The sequence below is a fragment of the Vespula pensylvanica genome, chromosome 10 (genome assembly GCF_014466175.1).
Source record: "Vespula pensylvanica isolate Volc-1 chromosome 10, ASM1446617v1, whole genome shotgun sequence".
In the NCBI taxonomy this organism is placed as follows: Eukaryota; Metazoa; Arthropoda; class Insecta; order Hymenoptera; family Vespidae; genus Vespula; species Vespula pensylvanica.
The window spans coordinates 3,090,542-3,113,992 of NC_057694.1; the positions used below are offsets into that span (position 1 = coordinate 3,090,542).

At 36.0% G+C, this 23,451-nt stretch overlaps 1 protein-coding gene across 12 annotated transcripts in view; it reads right to left on the reverse strand.

Annotated features, from left to right (window-relative positions):
• LOC122632348 (protein groucho-like) overlaps positions 1–23,451 on the reverse strand; it is an 89,853-nt gene that overhangs the window by 15,921 nt on the left and 50,481 nt on the right. For 10 of the 12 annotated variants that reach the window (XM_043819046.1, XM_043819054.1, XM_043819052.1 and 7 more), the window contains 4 exons: positions 15,588–15,650; positions 15,424–15,510; positions 14,867–14,899; positions 13,825–14,187 (listed from right to left, as the gene is read on the reverse strand). In XM_043819046.1, coding sequence (XP_043674981.1) covers positions 13,825–14,187; positions 14,867–14,899; positions 15,424–15,510; positions 15,588–15,650 — 546 coding nt within the window. The remainder of the gene's footprint in view (positions 1–13,824; positions 14,188–14,866; positions 14,900–15,423; positions 15,511–15,587; positions 15,651–23,451) is intronic. The other 2 variants (XM_043819049.1, XM_043819050.1) reach the window with 1 other exon arrangement.

A 23,451-nucleotide genomic window follows, 5' to 3' on the forward strand; every position in this document is an offset into this window, starting at 1 on the left:
AAAAAAAGAAAAGGAAGAAAGAAAGAGAGAAAAGAAAATCGAAAAAAATCTTGCACATACGTACACCGTACATAATGTCAAGACGACGCGTGTTTATTTGTTTTCTTTTTGATTTTTTTCTAAAATAAATTGTATATAACATTTTTCTTACATCCAAGATCTCTCATCCTCTCAATTTGTAATTCGTAACTCGAGCGTATTTACACACACATATATATAGATAGATACATATGTAAGAACGATTCTAATCTAAGAAAAATAAGAGAATTATTGTAATCGCGTCGAAAGCCCGTTCGATAACGGACGTAGTTTCGAGATACGCCACTGTCGGGACAACCGATGCAACATGGTTTCACGAGATCTTTATATTATATTTCTCGACGCGAAGAGAGGCAGGCAGAATATGCAAAAGCGTCGAGAGGAGGGGAGGAGAAAGTGGGAAGAGCGATGCCAGTGGAACGAGTCGTAGGAGGAGGATGGTGAAAGGAAAAAAAGGAAAGATGGGAGGAGAGAAAGAAAGAAAGAAAAAAGAAGAGAAAGGAAGAAAGAAAAAAAAAGGAAAGAAAAAAAAGGACGAGAAAAAGAAATAAAGAAAGAAAGAGAGAAAAAAGGAAAAAAAGAAAGAAAGAAAGAAAGAAAGAAAGAAAGAAAGAAAGAAAGAAAGACGACGACAACGACGACGACGATGAGGGGGAGAAGAAGGAGGAGAAGGAGGTAGAGGAGAAAGAGGAAGGGTGGAGGAGGAGGAGGAGGAGGAAGAGATGAAGAAGGATGAGAAGGGAAAGAGTAACGAAGAGGAAGAACAAAGTTGGTGAAAGAAAGACGCATCTTCGTTGCCTCTAGTTCTCTAACGAGAGCTCGCTCTGAGATATCGACTGATCCAGTCGGAAGACTAAAAAAAAATATATATATATATATATATATATATATATATATATATATATATATATATGATAAGGTACATCGAAGTCGAGCTGGTAGGGGAAAAAGAGAAAGACCGAGAGTGGAGAGACCGGAACGGGGAATGGAGAGGGTGCAACCGATAACGCGCGAGAAGCTAATTAGCGGCGTTAAATTATTAAATCTACGTCGATTGGAAAAGTCATCTTTTTTCTGTCTCTTTCCTTCTTCTTTTTCTCTTTTTTCCTTCTTCTTCTTCTACATTTTCACCGACCGACATGCAAAGCTATTGAGAAATTCTTTGAGAATCCCGTAGGAGCGTGACTTTGATTTTCTTTTTACTGAAAATAATAATAAAAAGGAAAAGAAGACGAATAAATAAAAAGGTCGAATTCGTTTACCTTAAAAATTAGAAACACGAAATCGAGGAGCCTGAAAGAAAAAAAGAAGAAGAAAAAGAAAAAAGAAACAGAACAAAAAATGTTTCTTCGCATCTACGTTTATTATTTTTTCCTTTTGCTTTTTTTTTTTTTTTTTTTATCTACGATCGATAAAAACAAGTTAGAACGTTTTGTTATTCGACGATAAGAGAGAAAGTTTGTTGACTTTAACGATGACAAAGCTTTTGCATTGTTGTAAGGTTATTAAGTCGAATCGCGGTATCGCGATTATTATCGGGATTATTAAAAATACATAGGTATTAACGATTAAGAAACACGACTCGCGGCTTGCATCGATCATACTTAACAATGCGATCTTGATTACGATTCATTGAGGTGGCGGGGGCGGTAGAGGAGAGAAAGATCGATCCCCTTTTCGTAGGAGTCCGCTACGGTGCGCTAATATTTTCGAGGAGGTTGCCAACAACATCACCGATGACATTGACAAAATACGAAATAGGATTTTTTGCCTTTCGGCTCGTCGGTAATATTTATAAACGTCGTAAGAATACGATCGAGCGTGTGTTCCCGAGAAGTTTGAGAGAGTTGGAGAGAAGCGAAGAGAAGAAAAGAAAAGAGAAGAGAAGAGAAGAGGAGAGGAGAGAAAAGGAGAGAGTCAAGTCGAGATGGGAAGAGGATAATGGATGAGGATACGCTCACCGATGTAAAAGCAATTTCCGTTAATGTAACGAGGAGTGAAGATCTTTCGAGCAATGCAACGATACAGCAAGGAGACGAAAACAGCGAAACAACAAACAGAACGATCCTTTCTTTCATTCGGCACGCTCCCCTCTTGCCTATACCTTTCACACGTAGATCAAACAAATCGAACGTCCGTGAAACTCGTAGATCGTCGTAGTTCGACTACTAGACGCGCGAAGCAAGATAAATCGTATCGATTTCTTTATGCGGTACGATACTGCGTATTCTTCTTTGCTTTTATACTTTTTTAGGCCATTCGGCATCGAAAAATTTATCGCTTCTTCTTCTTTTTATTCTTCTTTCACGAAAGCTCGAGTAGAAAAAAGCTTGGGGATGAAAGGTGAAGGGATGAAGGGTTATCTATAGAAAATCAATTTCCTTCGAGAAAGTAAAAGAGAAGGGGCTTGCTCGGAGGATTCATCGAATCGACGATCGATCGGGAAAGATATTCGAGAAAATTCTAAATGACATCGCGAAGAAGGACTTACTTGATAAGTCGGCCCTGACTTTTGCACGAAAAGAGGGAGAGAGAGAGAGAGAGAGAGAGAAAGAGAGAGATAGAAATGTCGTTGGTGAGTAATAATCGAAAAATACGAAAGCAAAGCCATCGGTAGTAAGCTTCGGTTTTTTTAATATTATATCGGCATCGGTGCTCGTTACGCGAGCTTCGGAGAGATATAGAGAAAAGAGAAAAGGAAAAAGGAATTAAAAAAAGAAAGAATAAAAAAAAGAAAGGAAAAAAAACAAATAGAGAAAGGCGAAAGGAGAAAAGAGGAGATGGTAGAGGGTAGAAAAACGAAAGAGTTGAGAGAGAGCGAGAGAGAAATATATATATATATATATATATATATATATATATATATATACATAGAGTAAGAGAGCGAGAGAGAGAGAGAGAGAGAGAGAGAGAAAGAGAGAAAGAGAGAGTACTAGCCGACCAACCAACGGGCTTGGACAGTGACGAGCCGGTAGGTAGGACCCACAAAATAAACTGAAACCACCCTCTTTCTGCCCATCCCACGGGCTCTCATTCTGGCCGCGTCACCTCCATCCCCATGGCACCGCCGGCTCTGCCGCCTCACCTCTTTCTCCTCCTCCTCCTCCTCCACCTCTACCGCTACCTCCACTTCTTTCTCCACCATCCATCCGTCCGTCCGTCCGTCCGTTCGTCGATCCGTCGGTCCGTCCGAACGAACGAACGAACGAACGAACGAACGAACGGACGGACGAACGAACGAACGAACGAACGAACGACCGACCGACCGGTGCGCTCCACTGCCGAGGGTACCTAGCTCGGCCAAATAAATTACACCGCCTCGTGACGCGAAAAAATCCAACGAGTTGCCAGAGTGAGTGAGTGGATGAGAAAAGAGTAGGATGAGAAGGAAGCGACGGAAGAGGAGGCGGAGGCAAAGAGAAAGAGAAAAAGAGAGAAATAGAATGGGAGAGAACGGGAACGAGGATGCGCGTTGGAGGGTGGGAGGAAAAAGCGTGAGATAGAGAGACAGAGATAGAGATAGAGAGCGAGAGCGAGAAAACGAGAGGGAGGGAGAGAGAGGGAGAGGGAGAGAGGGAGAGAGAGAGAAGAGAAAAAGAGAAAAAAGAGAGAAAGCAAGAGAGAGATTGGTCGAAGGGTGGTAGGGGGATGGATAAAGGCCAGCACGGGGCGGAAATAAAGAGAGAACGAAAAAATTGGAGGAGGTTGGAGGTGGAGGTGGGTACGGTGGTCCGCTTTAATTGGTTCGACGTGGTCAGATGAAAAATTCAACCACCCCGGACCACCCCCACTCGTTCCCTCCTTCTCTTCCTGCACATTCTCCTCCGAATCTCACACTGCACAGACTCTCTTTCTCTTTCTCTCTTTCTTTTTTTCTCTTTTTCTCTGTCTCTCTCTCGTCAGACGAATCTACACACCTACGAGTATCGCGAACTACGACTAACCATAAGCGTAGGAAGACAAAGCATGCGATGTGGACGCTCTTAGGAACGTATTTCGCGAAAAAAGCACCCTCCTCTCCTCTTCGAACGCGTATTCTACGCTACGGTGGTAACCACTTGTACGATTGCCTTCCTTCCTTCCTTCCTTCTTCCCTTCCTACCCCTTTCCATCCTTTTTTCCTTCCTTCCTTCCTTCTTTCGTTCCCTTCCTCTTTCTCCTAGTCATTCTCTTCGTATCGTACCTTTATCATTCACCTCTTCGATTTTCTCTCGAAACATAACGAAAAGATTTCGTGCTAACGTTGTTTAATGCAATTTCGAGAGAAGGTAAACTCGATAAAAAGGTAATATCGATAAAAAATACGATCGAGTATCCGCAATTGTAAAAGTTGTTCGGAATGAGAGAAATATTTTGCAAAACAAATTTCGACCGATATTTATAACCCTTTCTTTGAAATTCTCCAGAGCTGAATCCGAGGCACGGATAATAACACAGGATTTACTACACCCATCGAATATATAAGATATCTTTTTTCTTCTTTTTCTTCTTTTTTTTTCCTCCCTCCCTCTTTTCCTTTTCTTTTTTGCTTTTAATCGATTCGCACCATTGAATTAATATCTTCGAATATCTTTCTGGATAAGTAAATATTCTCTTCGACTTCAAAATCGAAAAGAGAAAGAAAAGAAAGAAAATTATTGTCCTTAGATAACTTATGAGAAGTTACTGCCATATTTCTTTCATCATTTTTATCGAACGTTCCCTTTTGGAAGCGTATTGTTATGATTCGTTTTATCGTATGGGTTTACATATAAAAATCCATATTTATTCTTTATAATGGTTTTATATAAATCTAAGTTGCATATAGGTCAGATACTTGATAATAATAAACTTCATTTTTCTTTCTTTCTCTCTCTATCTTTCTCTCTCTTTCTCTTTTCTTGTTCGAACAAACAAACACGCAAAGGTTTTCGCCATTGGTAGAGGTTGGCGTTTCGCCGAGAGAATTCACCCTCACTACGGTTACTATATCAATCATGTCTGAAATCAATTCCGATCGGAATCTAACAAAGGGAAGACGCCTAACTTATCTCGATCAATCTTAATTCCGAACGGCGCGTTCGATCGGCACGATTACGATGCGTAAAGGGGCAGAGGCAAGATCAGGGGTAGGGAGGGTTGGTGAGGGTGGGTTCGCCAAGTGGACGAAGGAGCGTCGGCGATGCGTGTCCATTGTGTTGCGACGGCTAATGTATCAACGGAGAATAATATGGAATAAAAACGTTTTCGATAAAGAACACCGGCATTCGCCATTGATGAAAAATAATTTTGATCGATTCTAAAATTGTTAGTTTGTAATTAAACCGACGGAGATAGGAACAGAAGAGAGAGAGAGAGACAGAGATGGATTAAAAAAGCCAAGGTGTCTTATAAATTTGAAATAATTGGATTAAAGATATCTAATCGAATCGAACGAATTTGTATGTACTCACAACAATCAGATGGATGCTACAAATAAAATTATATTGACAATTTATATGACGATTGAAATTAAAAAAAGAATTTTATTTATTTCAAAGCACAGTGGATAGATAGAAAACTCTGAATGTTCATTTGGTAAATATCACAGATTTACGATTGAAGTAGCGCAAACGTAAAAGTAATTAATTTATTTGAAAATTAAAAAATCATAATCTTCTTTATAAAACAAAACTTTGTTACATCAAAGTTCTATTGCAAAATCGAACGAATCTGTATATTAACTCGATTGAATTATCATCGTAACTTTTCAAATATATATATATATATATATATATATATATATATATATACATACACATATATATATAAATATGTATGTGCGTGTGCACGTGTGTGGAATAATAAATAAAAAGATATATCTACGTATCTATGCAAAGATCAGTACTAGTTTTAGATTTTTATAGGACATTTCGTGAGATGGAAAAAGGTTGCAGAAAGAAAGAAAGAAAGAAAGAAAAAAAGAAGAAAAGAAAGAAAAAACAAGAAGAAAAGAAAAGAAAAGAAAAGAAAAGAAAAGAAAAGAAAAGAAAAGAATGAAAAATCGATCGCGCATGGTGAAAGATGTCGGATAAATGAGACGCCACGTTACTTAAATCGATCACGATATCTGCACGAAAGGAAAGGAGAAGAAAGGAGGAGAGAGCAGGAAAGAGTCGGTGTCTCGGATAAACTCGCAGCTTCTCTCTCTCTTTTCTTCTCTCCTCTCCTCTCCTTTCCATCTCTCTTTTTCTTTCATTCGCAACAGAAGAGAGAGCGACATTCTCCTCGTTCGAGGTTCCGTGATAGTTGGAGCGTGTGCGCCCCGGCATTTCCATCTTTCGTCGTGCCTGTAACAGGGCGCACCGCTACTCCTTTGATTAATGCCTTCCTGTGGGAGAAGCAAAGAGAGGAACGGTGACGTCGTAGAACTACGACTAATCCCCTCTTGGGATCGTCCTGCTGCGGAGCTTCGAGCTTCAAGAGACGACGAAGGTGGAATTGAAGGTGGTGGTGGTGGTGGTGGTGGTGGTGGTAGTAGTGTTGGTGATGGTGGTGATGGTCGATGGTGCTGCCGTAAGGCGAGTTGAGGGGGTGGGATAGGATGGTTTACGGGTGGGATGGTTTAAGGAGAAATCGGGTGAAGGGAAAGCTGGAGACGATGCAACGAAACGGCAGGGTGAATACCATTTCCAAGAGTCGTCCGTGGACACGCGAGAACTCATTTCCGATTATACCCTTTTCTTCCCGACATCACACCCCTCTCACCCTTCTTCTCTCTCTCTCTCTCTCTCTTTCTCTATTTCTCATGCTTCTTTTCGTTATCCTGAACATTGCCGTCAGCTTGAAGGTTTCGCTAATCGAGTGTAGGACACGATTGTCGATTTAACGGATAAGATTATTCTTGTTTTCTTGTTAGAAAGAGATTTATATATATATATATACTGTTTATTTTAAGTTTAATGTAATTATATGGATAATAATTTAATATAATTTATTTGAAATGTCTTGCTAATTCTTGGGAAGAATATTGATCGTAATTTTGATTTTTACGATTATACTTACAATGTATAAAATGTGTAAGGATCGTTTTTTTTTTTATGTTTAACAACTTTTCTTTTTCTTTTTCTTCTTTTCTTTTTTTCTTTTCTAAGATATAATCAACGTCGCAATTAATGTAGTAATAATGAAATATTTTACAATTCCTTCCCGAGAATTATTTTTTCTCGGCCGAGTCCGAGTCGTTAAGAAAATCTTCTCAAGTCGGTGTATTTTCAACTTACCATTTATTTACGAATCAAAGAGTTTTTCATTCACTAATCCTCGGAAAGGTTTGGTTTTTAGGAGAAAAAAGAACCAAAAGTATCTCGAGATCGTATATGAGGAATTGTACTTGAGGAATGTTTACAATGTAACCAGTCGTCGTTTAATAACGAAAGAAGTGTAACTGGTAAAAATAGTTCATCGAGGAGGGAACGGCCTCTTCTCAGTAAAACGAAACGCAGAGACGTATGTGAGAGACATAAAAAGAGAGAGAAATAGATAAAGAAATAGATAGATAGATAGATAGATAGATAGATAGATAGATAGATAGATAGATAGATAGAGAGAGAGAGAGAGAGAGAGAAAGAAAGAGAGACTTATGTGTGCGTATTTCGAGCCACGCTCGAGTTATTTCTAAATACATGTGTGTATGTGAGTGGGTGCATATTGGTGGGTGCTTCTATGTTGCCTACTTCACTTCAAGCGAATCTCTCTCAACGTACCCTCCTTCAAATAGTCGAATACGTACGCTTCGATCAATCCTTCGATAGATTCACGTATATTCACGGTATAGAAAAGTCGAGACGTTTGACTTTTCTTTTTCTTTTTTTATTATTATTATTATTTTTTTTATTTCGAAGAGACAGCTTTTACTTTTTCTATTATTTCTCATTTCTCTCTTCCTCTTTTTCTCTGTCTTTGTAAAAATATCTATTCGACTGTGAGAATATCTTCGGGGTTGTTTCGTTTCTTCGAGTAATTTTTTTGTACCTCGTGTAATTTTTTATAACGTTGATATCATCAATATCACATTTAGATTTCTTTATTTTATTTTATTTTATTTTATTTTATTCGATTTTATATAAAAAGTTATGTCCTATATCTAATATATTACACGATATCTTTCAGAACACGTTGGCATAATTTATCTGGTGTTAAAAAGATAGTAAAATAAGAAAAAAATATTTACATATAAATACGTCCGATATGATCTTGTTTCAAAAATACATGATGCAACTCGATCGATTCGGAAACATTGCCAGGAAATATTTACACAATGCTCTACATAGTATTGTAGAGTTTTTACAAGATCGTACATGATGTATCTAATGTTATTTATAAACGATCAAATGAAAAATTCAGTATTATCAAAAGAATTATTAACAAGGATAGAAATTCGATTGTGTCAGAGAAACAGACGTCACATCTGGCATAGACATTTGTATAAACTTTTTTTGCTTTTATTTTAATACACCGAATCCATCAGTAAAGTTATATTAATATGTTCTGAAAGAGCCTGTATACTATATTTGAACTCCTCTCATTATCCAACTCTATTCTATTCTATTCTATTCTATTTTAGTTCCGACATTCAACGATACCTTCGTAGGATCTACTAATCCTACTAATTTCTTATCGTATCTTTCTTATTATCCTGTCGTATTTCGTGCTATACGTCTCAGTTAGTTCGTATACGCACATCCACCATTTTGCTCGATTATACGGGTGAAAAGACAATTACTTTTAATGCACAACTTCGCTCTCATCTCGAGAATTCAATTAGAATCGTTTTAATTTGTAGGACTTTGATCCGCGACTCAAAAGCACCCGCGAGACAGTCAGGAACATCGCCTTTTTTTTTCTTTCTCTTTTTCTTTTTCTTTCCTTTCCTTTCGTTTTTTTTTTATTCTTATCTTTCCTTTTTTCTTTCTTTCTTTGCATCCTTCTTCCTTCCTTCCTTCCTTCCTTTCTTATTCACAAACTTGGCTCGTACCTTCGTATACGTATTCCGCGAGAGAATTCGTTTGCTATTTTTCGTTTCGAATATTATACGTGAGATTTGAACGCAAGAAAGTAGAGAGAAACGTGAGTTCGCAGAGGATGAGAGAATCTTCGTTGTAGTGAGACGTAGGATCGAGGAGAAAGTGTATTGTAGGTCGGCAAACGAAATAAAATAAAATAAAATAAAATAAAATAAAATAAAATAAAATAAAACGAAATAAACTAAAATAGAAATACTAGTAGTAGTAGTAGTAGTGTAATAGCAGTAGTAGTAGTAACAAAAAAGAGCAAGAAAGAAGAAAAAAGAAAACGGAATAATAATAATAATAATAATAATAATAATAATAATAATAATATTTTTCATCGCACAGTAGAAGGGAAGAAGGGAGAAAGGAAAGACGAAACGAAAAGAAAGAGAAAGGGAAAAAGAGAGAAGGAGAGAGACAGAGACAGAGACAGAGAAAAAGAGAAAGAGAGAGAGAGAGAGAGAGAAAGAGAAAAAGAGAGAAAAAGAAAAAGGAAAAGGAGAAAAGGGCCCGCAAAAGAGGGAAACGAGCAGCTGAGAAAAATAATCCAATTTAAATATAGCGAGAGGCTCGTGGCTCGCCTGTTTTCACGGTTTTTAATTATAAGCGACCCCCGCCAGCAACAGAAGCACCCACCACCACCACCACCACCACTACCACTACTACGACCACCACCACCATCACTACCACTACCACTACCACTACCACTACCACCAACACCAATACCACCACTAACATTACTGCGAACCACCCTGATATCACCGTCATTTTCTTTCTTTCTTTCTTTCCTCCTCTTTCTTTCTTTCTTTCTTTCTTTCTTTCTTTCTCTTAGAGCCGAGCTCGCGCACTTTGTCCTCATGATCCTGACAAAGGAGACCGTTTTCATGGATTTTTCACAGGAACATAGCAAGAAGAAACATGCCTCTAGCTATGACGCACAAGGACTCGTCGTCGAGTTTCCTCATGCTTCCTTGCGTCAAGGCTTCTCTCTTCGTCTCACCCAGGCATGGCACTGGTTAACCCAATTTTGTGAGAAAATTTCATTTATCTCTCTCTCTCTCCCTTTCTCTCTCTCTTTTGGTCTCTCTTTCGCTCTCGCTCTTTTATTGTTTTACTAGTACATAGAGTAGACTACTGTATAGTACAGGAAATACCATTCGTGTTATATGAATCTATATTATGAGTTGCACATAGCTCATACAATTTCCATATCATTGTATTTTCTCCCTTTCGAACGATGCAACTTTGTCAGACGTGTATTCATGTATCATCTCTAACTCTGAGGAGATATTTATCTCTTTATAAAGTCATGTATGTAAATTCAATGTCACAAGCTCATATATATACGCACACACACACACACATATATATATATGTATATTTCAATAAATATATATTAAAATTATGTAATAACATTTTATATAATTATTATAATTTTATAAATATATAATAATTATGTTAAACAAAGTGATATTAATAATTTCGAACGAATATCAATAGATCTTTGTATTTAAAGCTTCCTTTTTTTTGTCATTATTAATTCATGTCTATAAATTAATCTAATACTAAGTATAAATAATATCATAACTTTAATACGTCATATCACATATATTTTTGATTTAGATAGGAAAAGAGAAAAAAAAAGAAGAAAAATAAAAAGAATGATTTGCATAGTATTAATCACAACTTTTTTTTAAATAAATACCTACGTTCTATATGTATTTACGTATTCTATAAAAAATGATACTTCGTTTAGGAGCACATTTATTTTTAATAATTAATATACACGAAAAAGAGTCACTTGATCGCGCTTTAATTGAAACAAAAACAAAAACAAAAACAACAACAACAACGTAGTATATATTCATAATTTAAATCGTATTTTTCATTTTCACGATAAAAAACATTGACAAATATATACGTATATATATATATATATATATATATATATATATATATAACTATGTGATCTTTTTTTCTTTTAATTCCATTTTCCCCAGTATATAAAATGTATTTTCTTTTCAACGACAACTCGATCGTCGAAAGTTCATTATTACGTGAGATCCCTTTAAAGGAGTAATCTCGTTAGGATGTACTACGTTAGTTCGAACGATTTTATTTCCATCGTGACAATATTTACCCCTACTCTTCTCTACTTTTTTTCTCTCTCTTTCTCTCTCTCTCTCTCTCTCTCTCTCTCTCTCTCTCTCTCTCTCTCTCTCTGTCTTTCGTTTCCTTTATTTTAACTTCCTTCACGCATCGTTCGATTACGTACTTTCCGCTCAAAGTACGCATTACGACCTTTGAAGCGTCTCTAGTACGTTTTGCGACGGCCGTTGTCTTTGAATTATGATTTACGAGAAACGTCGAAACGAGTCGTACGAGAGTTGAGATAGAGAAAGAGAGAAAAAGAGAGAGAGAGAGAGAGAGAGAGAGAGACAGAGAAAGAGAGAGAGAGAAAGAGAGAGAGGGAGAGTTTGCTTTGACGGAACAAAACAGCGACATTTTTTAAAGTCTATTCTACTTTGACGATGTTAAACCGGTAGTGCGATCGTAAAGGGCGTTGATTTACATCGCTTTGACTGCAAAGTCAAATGGAACCTACGTTGACGTATCCTTTGCCTCGAGAGAAAGAAAGGAGCATGGTAGGGTAGATGGGGTGGTGGTGGGCTTTGAAGGGGTTTAGAAGAAAAATAAATGAAAGAAAATAAAAATACAAATCAGATACGAAAATGTTTCCTTATATGGAGAATCGATCGAACGAGTTTACTTCACATTGAAATATTATGAATGATTGAATTATTATTAAAAAAAAAAAAAAAAAAAAAAAAAAGAAAAGGAAAAAGAGTAAAAGAAGATAGAAAGTAATAAGAAAAGAAATTATTATACGTAAAATATTTAACATATGTAGATATATATTTAGAGAATATTATATTTCGATTATCCTTTGGAATATTTATATTTGTCGAAATCAAATTTCTTAGATCATCATCATCGTCATCATCAATTTTAGGAATAAAAGTAACTATTCTAACTATTTACTCGCATTCATTCTTTATTTTACGACAATTGTATTGTGTATTTAAAGAAAAAAGTTTATTAATAAAAGATAAGTAATTCCTTTGAGTTAAAATGAAAGCGATATAAGGAATAAATAAAAATAATTCAGTTGGTATATTATAATGATACTGCACAAGCGATATCTGTACTTAGTTTCAAAGTAACATGGTATGACAAGCAAAAGGTATGAATCGAAGTATCGAAAGGTATCGATATCTAAATAATGTCTACTCAGAAGTCTCGATCCTTTATAAGTAGATACGGTCTTTGATGTAGAATTTATATTCAACAAGTTCTCACAAATTCTATATAAGTCTAACAACGTTTACACTTCTTTCATAGTTTTATGTTAGAATATGTTAGTTGGTAATATTTTCATTTTTTCTTTCATTCCCTCATTCTCTCGTTTTTAATCATTTACATTTATATTTCGTTTAGAATGTTTATAAATATTATATGGTGTTATTCAAATAGCCATAAGTTGTAGTATTCAATGAAAACTAAATTACTATATATATATACATATACGGTTAACAAGCTCGAAGAGAAAATGTCTCGTAAAAGATCATAGGTTTCGGAATTAATTCAAATATTACGGTGAAGATTATGGAAGTGGTGTGCAATGTGGATCCGAACGATACCTAATGTACTACAAATATGATTAAACACGCGACCATTCATGGTGTATTTAAATTGGTATCATTCGATATCACTGGTAGAGCGAATAACTTTTTTTTTTATATGAAACATATCGCACGATTTCACGGGTATATATATATATATATATATATATATATATATATATATATTGCGAAATATATTCGTTGATATAATTTATTAATACAAAAAAAATTCGTTGTTCGTCGGATTAATCGAATAATTTTTTAATGTTTTATAAAGAAAGGATAATATAAAACTCTGTTTTCGTTTGAATTATTACTTATATGATATATGTACGTGAGTATATGCGAATTATTTGATTTTACGAATATCTCATTTCGATTGTTATTTATGTATATATATGTATGTAATGTGTAAGATTTAAGGACGATAATTTTTATCTCGATGGTGTTAATCGGGTTTGAAGATAAATCATTGAAGTATCTGTCATGAAAAAAGAAAATAAAAAGAAAAAGAGATTGTTTAGATATATTTAATTTAGATGATATGTGAGTAAAAAAATAAATGGAAGATATTAGGATTAGCAATAAAATGTCACATCGATAAGACGTTAAGACGATAGAAAGAGAAGGGAATGATAACGAATAAAAAAAAAAAAAAAAAGAAAGAATATAAAGTTATATTACATACGAATAGTATCCCCTTTTCTTTTCTCTTTTGTAGAACTCTTGAGTCATTTGACTCCGACACTTCACTAAATTACCTCCACTCGTTGGAAAACAGTCTCATATTAAAACAAGTTTATAAATGAAAGTGTCTATTAAATATATAGATATCATACGCTATCGTACGTATATAAACGATATTGTATACTTTGTATCATTTATATTACATCAAAAGCGTAAAAAAAAAGGATAAAAAAAAACCGAAAGATGCAGACATAGACGAGAATAAACTTTAAATAAAGAAAAATGATATGTCCTAAGGATTGATATATATATATATTATCACAAAATTAAATAATAATAAAATGCATTTGAGAAAAATTGTTTCTCTCCTTTTTTTTTATACTCACGTGACCGAGCTTTTCTTCCTTCCGCCTTTTAGGATCACTTTCAAGGTCAGGCGTGCGAGTACGAAACTTTTCAGGAGGTGAAACCGATTGTCGAAGTCTCTCATCGGTTAGAGCTATCGGTTTACGATCTTCGGGCGTTTCCGCGGCTGCACGATGTTGCTGCAAATCCGCAGGTTTAAGAAGGGCCTGAGCCTGTGCCTGAACCGCTGCGGCCGCAGCCGCTGGATGGGCCGGTGGGGCCAGATGAGGAGGTACTCCTGCAGCAGCCGCTGCGGCTGCCGCACCCGCGAAACCCAATAACCCACCAGGTGGAAGTCCACCAACTACCGCACCATGCGGCAATTGTTGCGCATGAATTTGTTGCTACAAATTCATAACAAGTGTTTTAAGTTTTATACGAACAAAGAGAGAGAGAGAGAGAGAGAGAGAGAGAAAGAGAGAGAGAGAGAAGGAAAAAAAGGAAAAGAAAAAACCTACCCCCATCAAGATCAAACTCAAAGTTTAGTAAATGCACGGTATTTATTTATAATTTGTTTATAATTAAAAGATTGACTTATTTATATATTGTTTTGGAAAAATCACAAATACTACAGATTATTTTATATATATATATATGTATATCATTTTTTTTTTTTTTTAACGTAAGGGGAATACTCTGTCTTCTAATTCGTCGTTTCGTTTGAAAATATATCGATGAAAGATACGTAAAGAGAAATTTGTACTTGTTTTTGAAATATTGATTCTAATAGCTTCAATTGTAAGATAATTTTTAGTATACTTTTTTTTCTTCTTTTTTATGTATGAATTTATATGATATAATTTTCTTTTTAAAAATAAATATCTATCTTATGAAAAACATGCAGCGTTATTTCTCAGAACGTGAAAGTTTACAATATTGAAGCGATAAGGTTTAAATTATAAGTTTTTCTGAAAAAAAGGAAAAAAAAAATAGAAAAAATTTATTAATAATATGATTATATCCGCCCAAGTTCGATTTAAATTGATTTAGTATCGATCGACAAGAATGATCTTGCTAACTTACCAACAGCTGCTGGAGTCCTTGTTGTTGTTGTTGCTAGGACAAAAGAAAGAATAAAATTACTGACTGACATTACTATCATTGGAAAGAAACAAAAATGAAAGAAAAAAAAAAAATGGAAGAGAAAAGAAGAATATGTTACATGCAGTAAATAACTCGATAATTATTAAGTATATTGAAATCTATGCATTTAGTTACTGTTACTTCGTATATACTAGTTTGATAAGAAGATTTTTAAGAATGAAGGATATACTTTGGAATGATTTAATTTAGTCCTTGGTCGAAATTAATTCGTCGCTTTTGGAAAATGTGAATGAGAAACGTCAGAAAATTTGAAAAAAAAAAAAAGAGAGAGAGAGAGAATACGATCACAACTACAATCAATGAAAGTGATAATGATAATAATAGTAATAATGATAATAATAACGATAATAATAATGATAACGATGATGTTGATAATGATGATAACGAGGATAATAATTATAGTAGTAATATAATAATAATAATTATAATAATGTGAAAGAGAGAGAGAGAGAGAGAAATACAAATCAAATACTTACCCCAATGATCGCGTTCAGCTCGGACATGGTAACTTGTTTCGCCCTCTCCACCGCGTTCGCCACCTGCTGCTGATGCTGTAAGCCATGCTATCATTATCGCGTCGTGGTCGCACTCGATCGTATGTTTATAAACACTTGTGCCAAACAGAAAGTCAAAGACTCACCTCTTGCGCCAAGAAGGGCAACAATTGGACAATTATCGCGTTCAGCCTCTTAGCAATCTCCGTCTGTAATTGTTATTAAATGTTAATTTGGGGGCTTGATCCGAGTCAGACTAATTTTCGAACCGTAGTCTGTTTTATTTCGAGGATCATATCCATTTTATTTCAAAAATATTTTAAACTTCGAATTTATCGATCGCATTCGGTTTTCAAGTTTTTTAATCATTCGTAAAGAGAGAGAGAGAGAGAGAGAGAGAGACCATTATAGTATTTTCGAAAAATGTCTACACAAAATCTATCGCGAACAATTACTATTTTTGCTAATTTTAAAAGTACAGCATAGTCCAAAAGTTCACAGGTGACTTTTAAAGATAGATTTCTCTTTTTTTGAGATTTTTTCGACACATTCTTTTTTTTATTTTTCCAGATCGTAAAGGTACTAAACTAGAAACTTTTGACCCATCTAGAACTCTTTTCACTCACCCTGTATAAATGATAATAAATCAATCCTTTTGCTTCGATTGTTAACGCAAACGACAAGGTGAGAAATACATTGGCATAAATTCGATTATATAATCGCAAAAATATACGAATAAAGATTATGTATCGGTCAGCAAATATTAAATGAAATGAAATGAAATGAAATTATATTAAATTAAATTAAATTAAATTAAATTGATTATATAATATATATTTCATTTATATCGTATAGTGGACCCTTGTCTCAGGAGGGCCCGAGGCGATCGCTTTCATCGCATAAATATGCATCACTATTATTAACAAACGAAATAAATAATCGCTTGTAAATTAATAGAATTCGTTAAAGGAAGTTATGTAAATACTTATATACTTAATATGTAACTTCTAGTCGAGGAAAGAAGAAGGAACGATTGTTATTTGAAATAGATAAAAATAAATGATGAGTAAAAATGACAGCGATGCGAAATAACGTTGCAATAACGTTAGAGAAAAAGAAAGCGATTTTGAAAACGGAACGTACGAGCTTTCTTTTCGCATTTCTAAATCCTTCAACGACTTTGATATTTCTTACAATTTTTCTTCCCTTCTCATTCATGTTCCATTCTCGTTTATTTGCCGCTAAAAAAGAATCGTTGCGTCTCGTAAGCTCCCTCGTATCAGACGGAAACAACGAATTCTCTTGGGCAAGTGCTTATCGATTTTTTTTTTCTTTTTATACATTTCCCACGGCTCTTAAGTTTCTGGGTCATCTAAAAGTGGCCTCGTTAAGACCGTTGTCGTCGTCGTCGTTGTCGTTGTCATTGTCGTCTCGGTGTTAACAAAATTTAAGTTCACGTTATACTTCACCGAGTATCCTGACTTTTCATTATCTTTTTGTTCTATTTTTTGTTTGTTTGTTTATTTGTTTGTTTGTTTATTTATTTGTTTATTTATTGTACGCTTTCGACTAACCGTATAAAAATGACGACTGTTATACAATAGTGACAGTATGTGTCTATTATTTTGAAATCTACGTATTATTTGCATCACTTTTTTGTCGCGAAAGAAAAAGAAGGAAAAAAGGAAAGAAGAAAAATGATTTTGATCGAAAGTTTGTCGTTTGAAATTGATTAGCTATCAAAGAGAGAATGAGAGAGTGAGAGAAAGGGAGAGAATTTCAGGATTATGAAGTAAAATTGAAAATATTTTCGAAAATGACGAGTTAGAGAACATAGCTTCAACTATTTTCTGGCCATAGTGGCAGGCAGTTTTCTTTTTTCCAAACTTCTACTCGGATCTGAATATTTTTTATATCGACGAAAAAATATAGACGAAGTTTCTAATACCTTCGGCATCGATCGATAAGAAAAATAGAAGTAGAAATATTTTTTTCACGAACTTGTTGAGAAAACGATATAATACCTCTTAGTCTAGTTAAAAAAAAAAAAAAAAAAAAAATCAAATAAAAAGAGAGCAAAAAGAAAAATAAAGAAGAAAATTGTTTTCAAAATTCAAACAGATTGTTTCAAAGAATAGATAATATCATATAGCGGATGTATCAGCATCCCTTATCATGTATTATGGACCTTATTTCCAAATCCTTGAATCACATATCGCGATCTCCCCTTGTAAGTTATCCGAAGTATGCCATTCAAACTTCTTCACCCTCTTTCACCCTTATCCCCATTCTCTTCCTCTTCCTCTCTCTCTCTCTCTCTCTTTTCTTCTGCTATCCCCTGCCCTGATTATAACATAATTACGAATATTACCGAGGGTGGAAAGTTAGCTCGGACTTTCTCCCTCGTTTGCGTTCTTTCTCACGTTCGGTTCGATTTTAGTCTAAAAAAGAAAGAAAGAAAAAGCGAACAAGAAAGCAAGAAAGAAAGAAAGAAAGAAAGAAAGAAAAAAAGAAAAAAACAGGAAGAAGAAAGAGAAAAAAACTGATAAAAAAAGAGGAAGAGAGTGGAAACGGGGGAGGAGCGTATATATATACATACACACATATATCGTATGGACGTTCGACGAATGGATCGACGGAGTGTAGGAGAGAGAGCGAAGGGGATGGTTCGAAGGGAAAATAGACGAAAGAAAGCGCGTAGATTTCGAGCGCGAAGTGACAAAAAAATGTCGGGCGAGTCGGGAGGGGCGGACGAATGGCAGACGGGAGGAGTAAGAGGATACGGAGGACGAGGGGATGAGGGGAGGAAGTTATACGAAGGAATGGGAGAAAGAGACAGAAAGATGGAAAACTGTCGCGTCCATGTTAGTTCGATTCCGCGTAGCGTCGCGTCGCGTCGCGTCGCGTCGCGTGGCGATGCCTGCGGGGGTTGAAAAAAGTTGGACGAAAAAATCGGCTGGTCGCCGACGGTAGAGGAGAGACTCGACAGAGAATGGAGAAAGAAAGAGAGATAGAGAGAGACATAGACAGAGATAGAGAGAAAAAGAGAGAAAGAGAAATAGATAGAGAAAGAGAAAGAGAGAGAGAGAGAGAGGGACGGATAGATGGATAGAGGAAAATGGTGAGGTGGGGGTGAGCTTGGGGGGCGAGGAAAGAGGGATGAAGAGGAAATTCATGCGACAAGCCGACGGCACAAGTGTTGTCCAGTACGAAAAAATGGTTATTCCTTCTCGAATGTGCCCGATGCACATGCACGTTTTCCCGCAGAACGGATGGTCCACCGGGGTCGGTTGGAAGAGTAGAGAAATAGAGATAGAGAAAGAGAGAGAAAGAGAAAGAGAAAGAGAAAGAGAGAGGGGTAAAGGGAGGAGGAGGGTTTGAGGGGTTGGACGGGAGAGATGGCCGAATTGCAGGCGGAGGAGGAATATAGGAGGAGGTGCAGGTAACATTGAGATTAGCAACGGGTAAAAAATCGATGTCATCGCCCCCAGCCCAGCGCATACACCCTCGCCACCCAGCCGACTCGACTCTCTCTCTCTCTCTCTCTCTCTCTCACTCTCTACCTACCCTACCTACCTACCTACCTACCCCTGCAGGGCCAAATAAAAGAACTCGAATATACGCGACCGCGTCTGCGTCTTTCGTACGTGTGGACGCGGCTCGGATTCGTCCGTGCGAGCGACCTCGAGCGTAGATTCGTTTGGTACTAGAGAGAAAAAGAGAGAGAGAGAGAGAGAGAGAGAGAGAGAGAGAGAGAGAGAGAGAGAGAGAGAAATATATATATTGAGAGAAGGAGAGGGAGAGAGTGAGAGGGAAAAAGTGTGAACGAAAGAGCGAAGGCAAAGAGAAAGAGAGAGAGAGAGGGAGGTGGGGGTGGATGGATGGATATACGCACATGTGTGCGTTTGTACATGTCCGTGAGAAACTGGAAAGGCAGCTTGAGTTATGTGCAATTGGTCAACCTGCACATTTTTTATCGGACGTCGAGTATAGCCGCGATGGGGAAACGCTAGTCGCCCACCCGCTACCAGGGAAGCGCTCGCTCGCCATCGACGGAACCCTACCATCGTTCGACAATCTCTTTTTATTTGTTTTTCTTTTCCTAAAAAAGAAAAAAGAAGACCGACCCACCCCAAAAAAAGGAAGGAAAAAGAAGGGAAACGAAAGAGAAAAAAGAAAGAACGAAATATAAACGGGCTCGAACTTCCATCTTTCTTATCGGCGCAAGATTACCGTCAAATCATTTTGTTTCGATGATCAAATCATTTTCAAAAACAAATCTTTCTCTTTCTCTTTTCTTTTGGATTCATCTCAATTTCTTTCTATCTCGTCGCGTATAAATATAAACGTTTACACGGTACAAATATACCAACGCGAAATGAATCGAGCGAGATTATATGTTCGGTCTTAGCGTTTTCCCTTGACTATTACTTTAACTGAAATGCGGACGATTTTCACGAGTTTCTTCAAAGGAACTAATCCCGTACATACTTGATAGTTTCACAGAAGCTATTCGAAGGTATTCGAGTAATTACTATGATATTGCATAAGTTATTCGACTTTGCTTCCTATACCTATGTGAAGGAAGACGTTGATGTGCCTGTTTGTCGGATACTTTCACGTAATGGGGAGGGAGATGCATGATTTATATTGTAATTTATGTACTTTTCATTCTTTTCTATACACTTTATCGTTTATCTGTGACAAGAAATTTACTCTATAATACTTATTATGTAAATGCATAAGTAAATCGAATAAATTTCACGTATATTTCGTTATCGGCATTGGCGTTTTGAGATCAACGCGTTTTATCGAAATCGACTTTTAACAGTGTGAAAAAAGAAGAAAAAGAAAAGAAAAGAAAAGAAAAGAAAAGAAAAGAAAAAGAAGAAAAAACGACTAATGACTGATAACGAGAGAAATTTCGCCTAATTCAACGTGGCTTGTTGCGTAATGCGAATTCGTGTATAGAAATGGGAGAAACGAAATTTAGATAAAAGGAAGATCGTCAAGAAGTATTACGGCATATTATCTTCATTACATTGGATACATATATTTATATATGTATATGTCTAATTATATATATATATATATATATATATATCTGCCTAATTATCTTTCGCTTTTTTCCATTGTTACATTTATTTAATTAATTCTTTATCTTTCTATAAAAGCCTACAATCTCGTACGTAGATATTTGATATATGAACGAAACGATAGTTTCGAATTTCTTGAAATATCGTGGACGATGGCGAATCGATGTTATGCACTTTCTATACCTACTATTACACATACTCTTCGATTCGCGAGACCATTTCGCACGTAGGATTTCTATCGAGGAAATATCTCGCGGCACACATGACTCTTGAGTGGAGGAAAAGGAGGAAGCGGAAAAAGGGGGTAGGGGGTGGAGGGAGGGAGGAAACGTGAATAGGGGGATGGGAATCGTATGGCGATCGATTTCGAGAAAACACGAGGCAACCGCATACAAACGACGAGGAACACGCAAGGCTCTTGAAAACATTTTCAAATCTATTCCTGCCTTTCGAAATAACAAAAGCCGTTTTCTGTTGTAGATATTTTGAAAGAGAATAATTCGAACTGGAGCTTGTTCGCTCTAACGCCCGTTGATTTTCTAGCAGCTACTTTGTATAATGAGCGAGTGCTCTCCGGATTTGATAATAATAGTCCATGTAAAAGAGTTGAGAGAAAGAGAGAGGGGGGGAGAGAGATATAGAGGTTGAATATTCTTGGGTGAAATAAACTGTGAGTCCGTGGAGGATAAAAGAAGAAGAAAAAAAATGGAGGGATGGAGAAAAAACAAACAAAAAGAGAAAGGAAAGAAAGCGAACCAAAAAAAAGAAACAGAAAAAGAAAAGGAAAAAAAGAAGAAAGAAAGAAAGAAAGAAAGAAAGAAAGAAAGAAAGAAAGGAAGGAAGGAAGGGAAAATGAAAAAAGCGGAAAATAAAAAAAGGAAAATAAATAAAACGAAACGCGTGTGCAAAAATGCAGCTAATTTTCTAGGGGATTAACAGGAAAAAGTTTCGAAACGATTAAAACGATTTTCTACGTTTACATTCGGAGCGTGTATAGATATAATATTTCTGTTAAAAAGGATCACAATTTCAAGCGACAATCGAGAATTATTCTTCTTATTGAATAAATAAATGTTAATGGAGAGGTATCGTTTAAAAATGTAGATGGGAGAATCAACTATGATAAACTTTGGAAAAGGTTCTTCTCTTTTCTTTCGAAAAGAGAATCGTTACTTGACACCTTTCGCCAAACAGCATGGAGAGATTAGATTTTCTTGATTACATAGTAGCACAAACGAACGAGAGATAGATAGATAGATAGATAGATAGATAGATAGATAGATAGATAGATAGATAGAGTGAGAGAGAGAGAGGAGAGAGAATACTTTCTTTACCTCTATCTTCATTTATACGATTCGATTAAAATAAATTTTATTGCAATAAATGACGAATTCGCAAAGTACAAAGGTACCTACGTGCATTAATCTCTAAATTGACTGCCTTCGAGGACGAAGAGGGCTTTCAATTAAGTGATAACGCTTATCATTGGCTCGTAGTTCCCTGCGAGCTATCCTGTGACATGAAAGTTCTCTTTCTCTCTCTTTCTCTCTTTCTTTCTCGTTCACCCGCATATATTTCTCTTCCTCGATGTGTTTTTTAACTAATTCCCCTCCGGCGGTACTAACCATCACACTCCTCCTCCCTTACCATTGCCACTAACACGCTCTTACCGATCATCCTTTTCTAAACTGACTTTTCTATTTTTCTTTTAAACGCTCGTGAGGTCGATTTTACTATCGTCAATCCCTCAGACATCGTGTAACTATCTTCTTCCTTCTTTTTACTTCTTTTCTATTCTCTAACTCTCTCTTTCTCTCTCTCTCTTACTCCCTTTATTTCTCTTTTTCTATTACACTCTCTTTATTTCTCTTTCTCTTTTCCTTTCCCCCTCCCTCGTTCTCTCTTCCTTTTTTTTTTTTTATTACTTTGCCAAACCAAACAAAAATATCTCATTTCCTATGGAAATCGTCGTTGAATACCACACATCGCTTCCGAAAAGCGTGTACGTGCGATGATTAACGAAATCGTTCAAGCAATTAGTAGCAAATTTAGAGTAGAAAGCTTAACGCGACACCAGGGATAATTTCAACACAGACAGGACGACTTCCTTGATTTTCTCTGGGTTCGGACGATATTTTTTTTTTTTTTGCTTTCTCCTCCACTGCTCCCTCTTTTTTTTTCTCTCTCTCTGTCTCTCTTTTTTTAGTTATTCGTATATGAAAAAATGAAACGTAATGAACGAGGTTCGACGTTATCTATAGATATCGTTTGAAAAAAATGAAACATAAAAGGGAAAAGAGAAATATCAAAATTAACGTAGAACGTTATTTTAATTTTTTCTTTCTTCAAAACGATAAGGAGAAAAAGAAAGAGAGAGACAGAGAGAGAGAGAGAGAGAGAGAGAGAGAGAGAGGGAGAGAGAGAAAGAGAGAGAAATATAAAATAAATTAAAGAGCGATTATTGAAATTGTACTGTTTTATCTCATTGACTTCTCTACTTCGTTATTTATATTAGCCCACCACGCTGTAATTTCAATCGTTTCAACTCCATCTCATTAATCGTTAATTAATGATTCGCCAACATATAGAAATATGAGGAATTAGTAGAATTATCCAACGGATTAATCGTTGAGACTCACTACTACCCATCTTCCTTCTGTCTCTCTCTCTCTCTCTCTCTGTCTAACTCCCATATCCTCCCATAACCTCCCACCATGCATACTCGTTTTTCTTTCTCGATTTTCTCCGTAAAAAGTCGCGCTTTTATCTCTGATAGCGTTTCAAATTGCCCCACGTCAGGCACCGTTGTTCACATCGACGAATTATATTCTCTCGAAAGAAAGAATTTTACGGATGCACGTTCGTGATTTGTTCGTGAAAACATATTTACGAATCGGTTAAATGTTATTTTCTT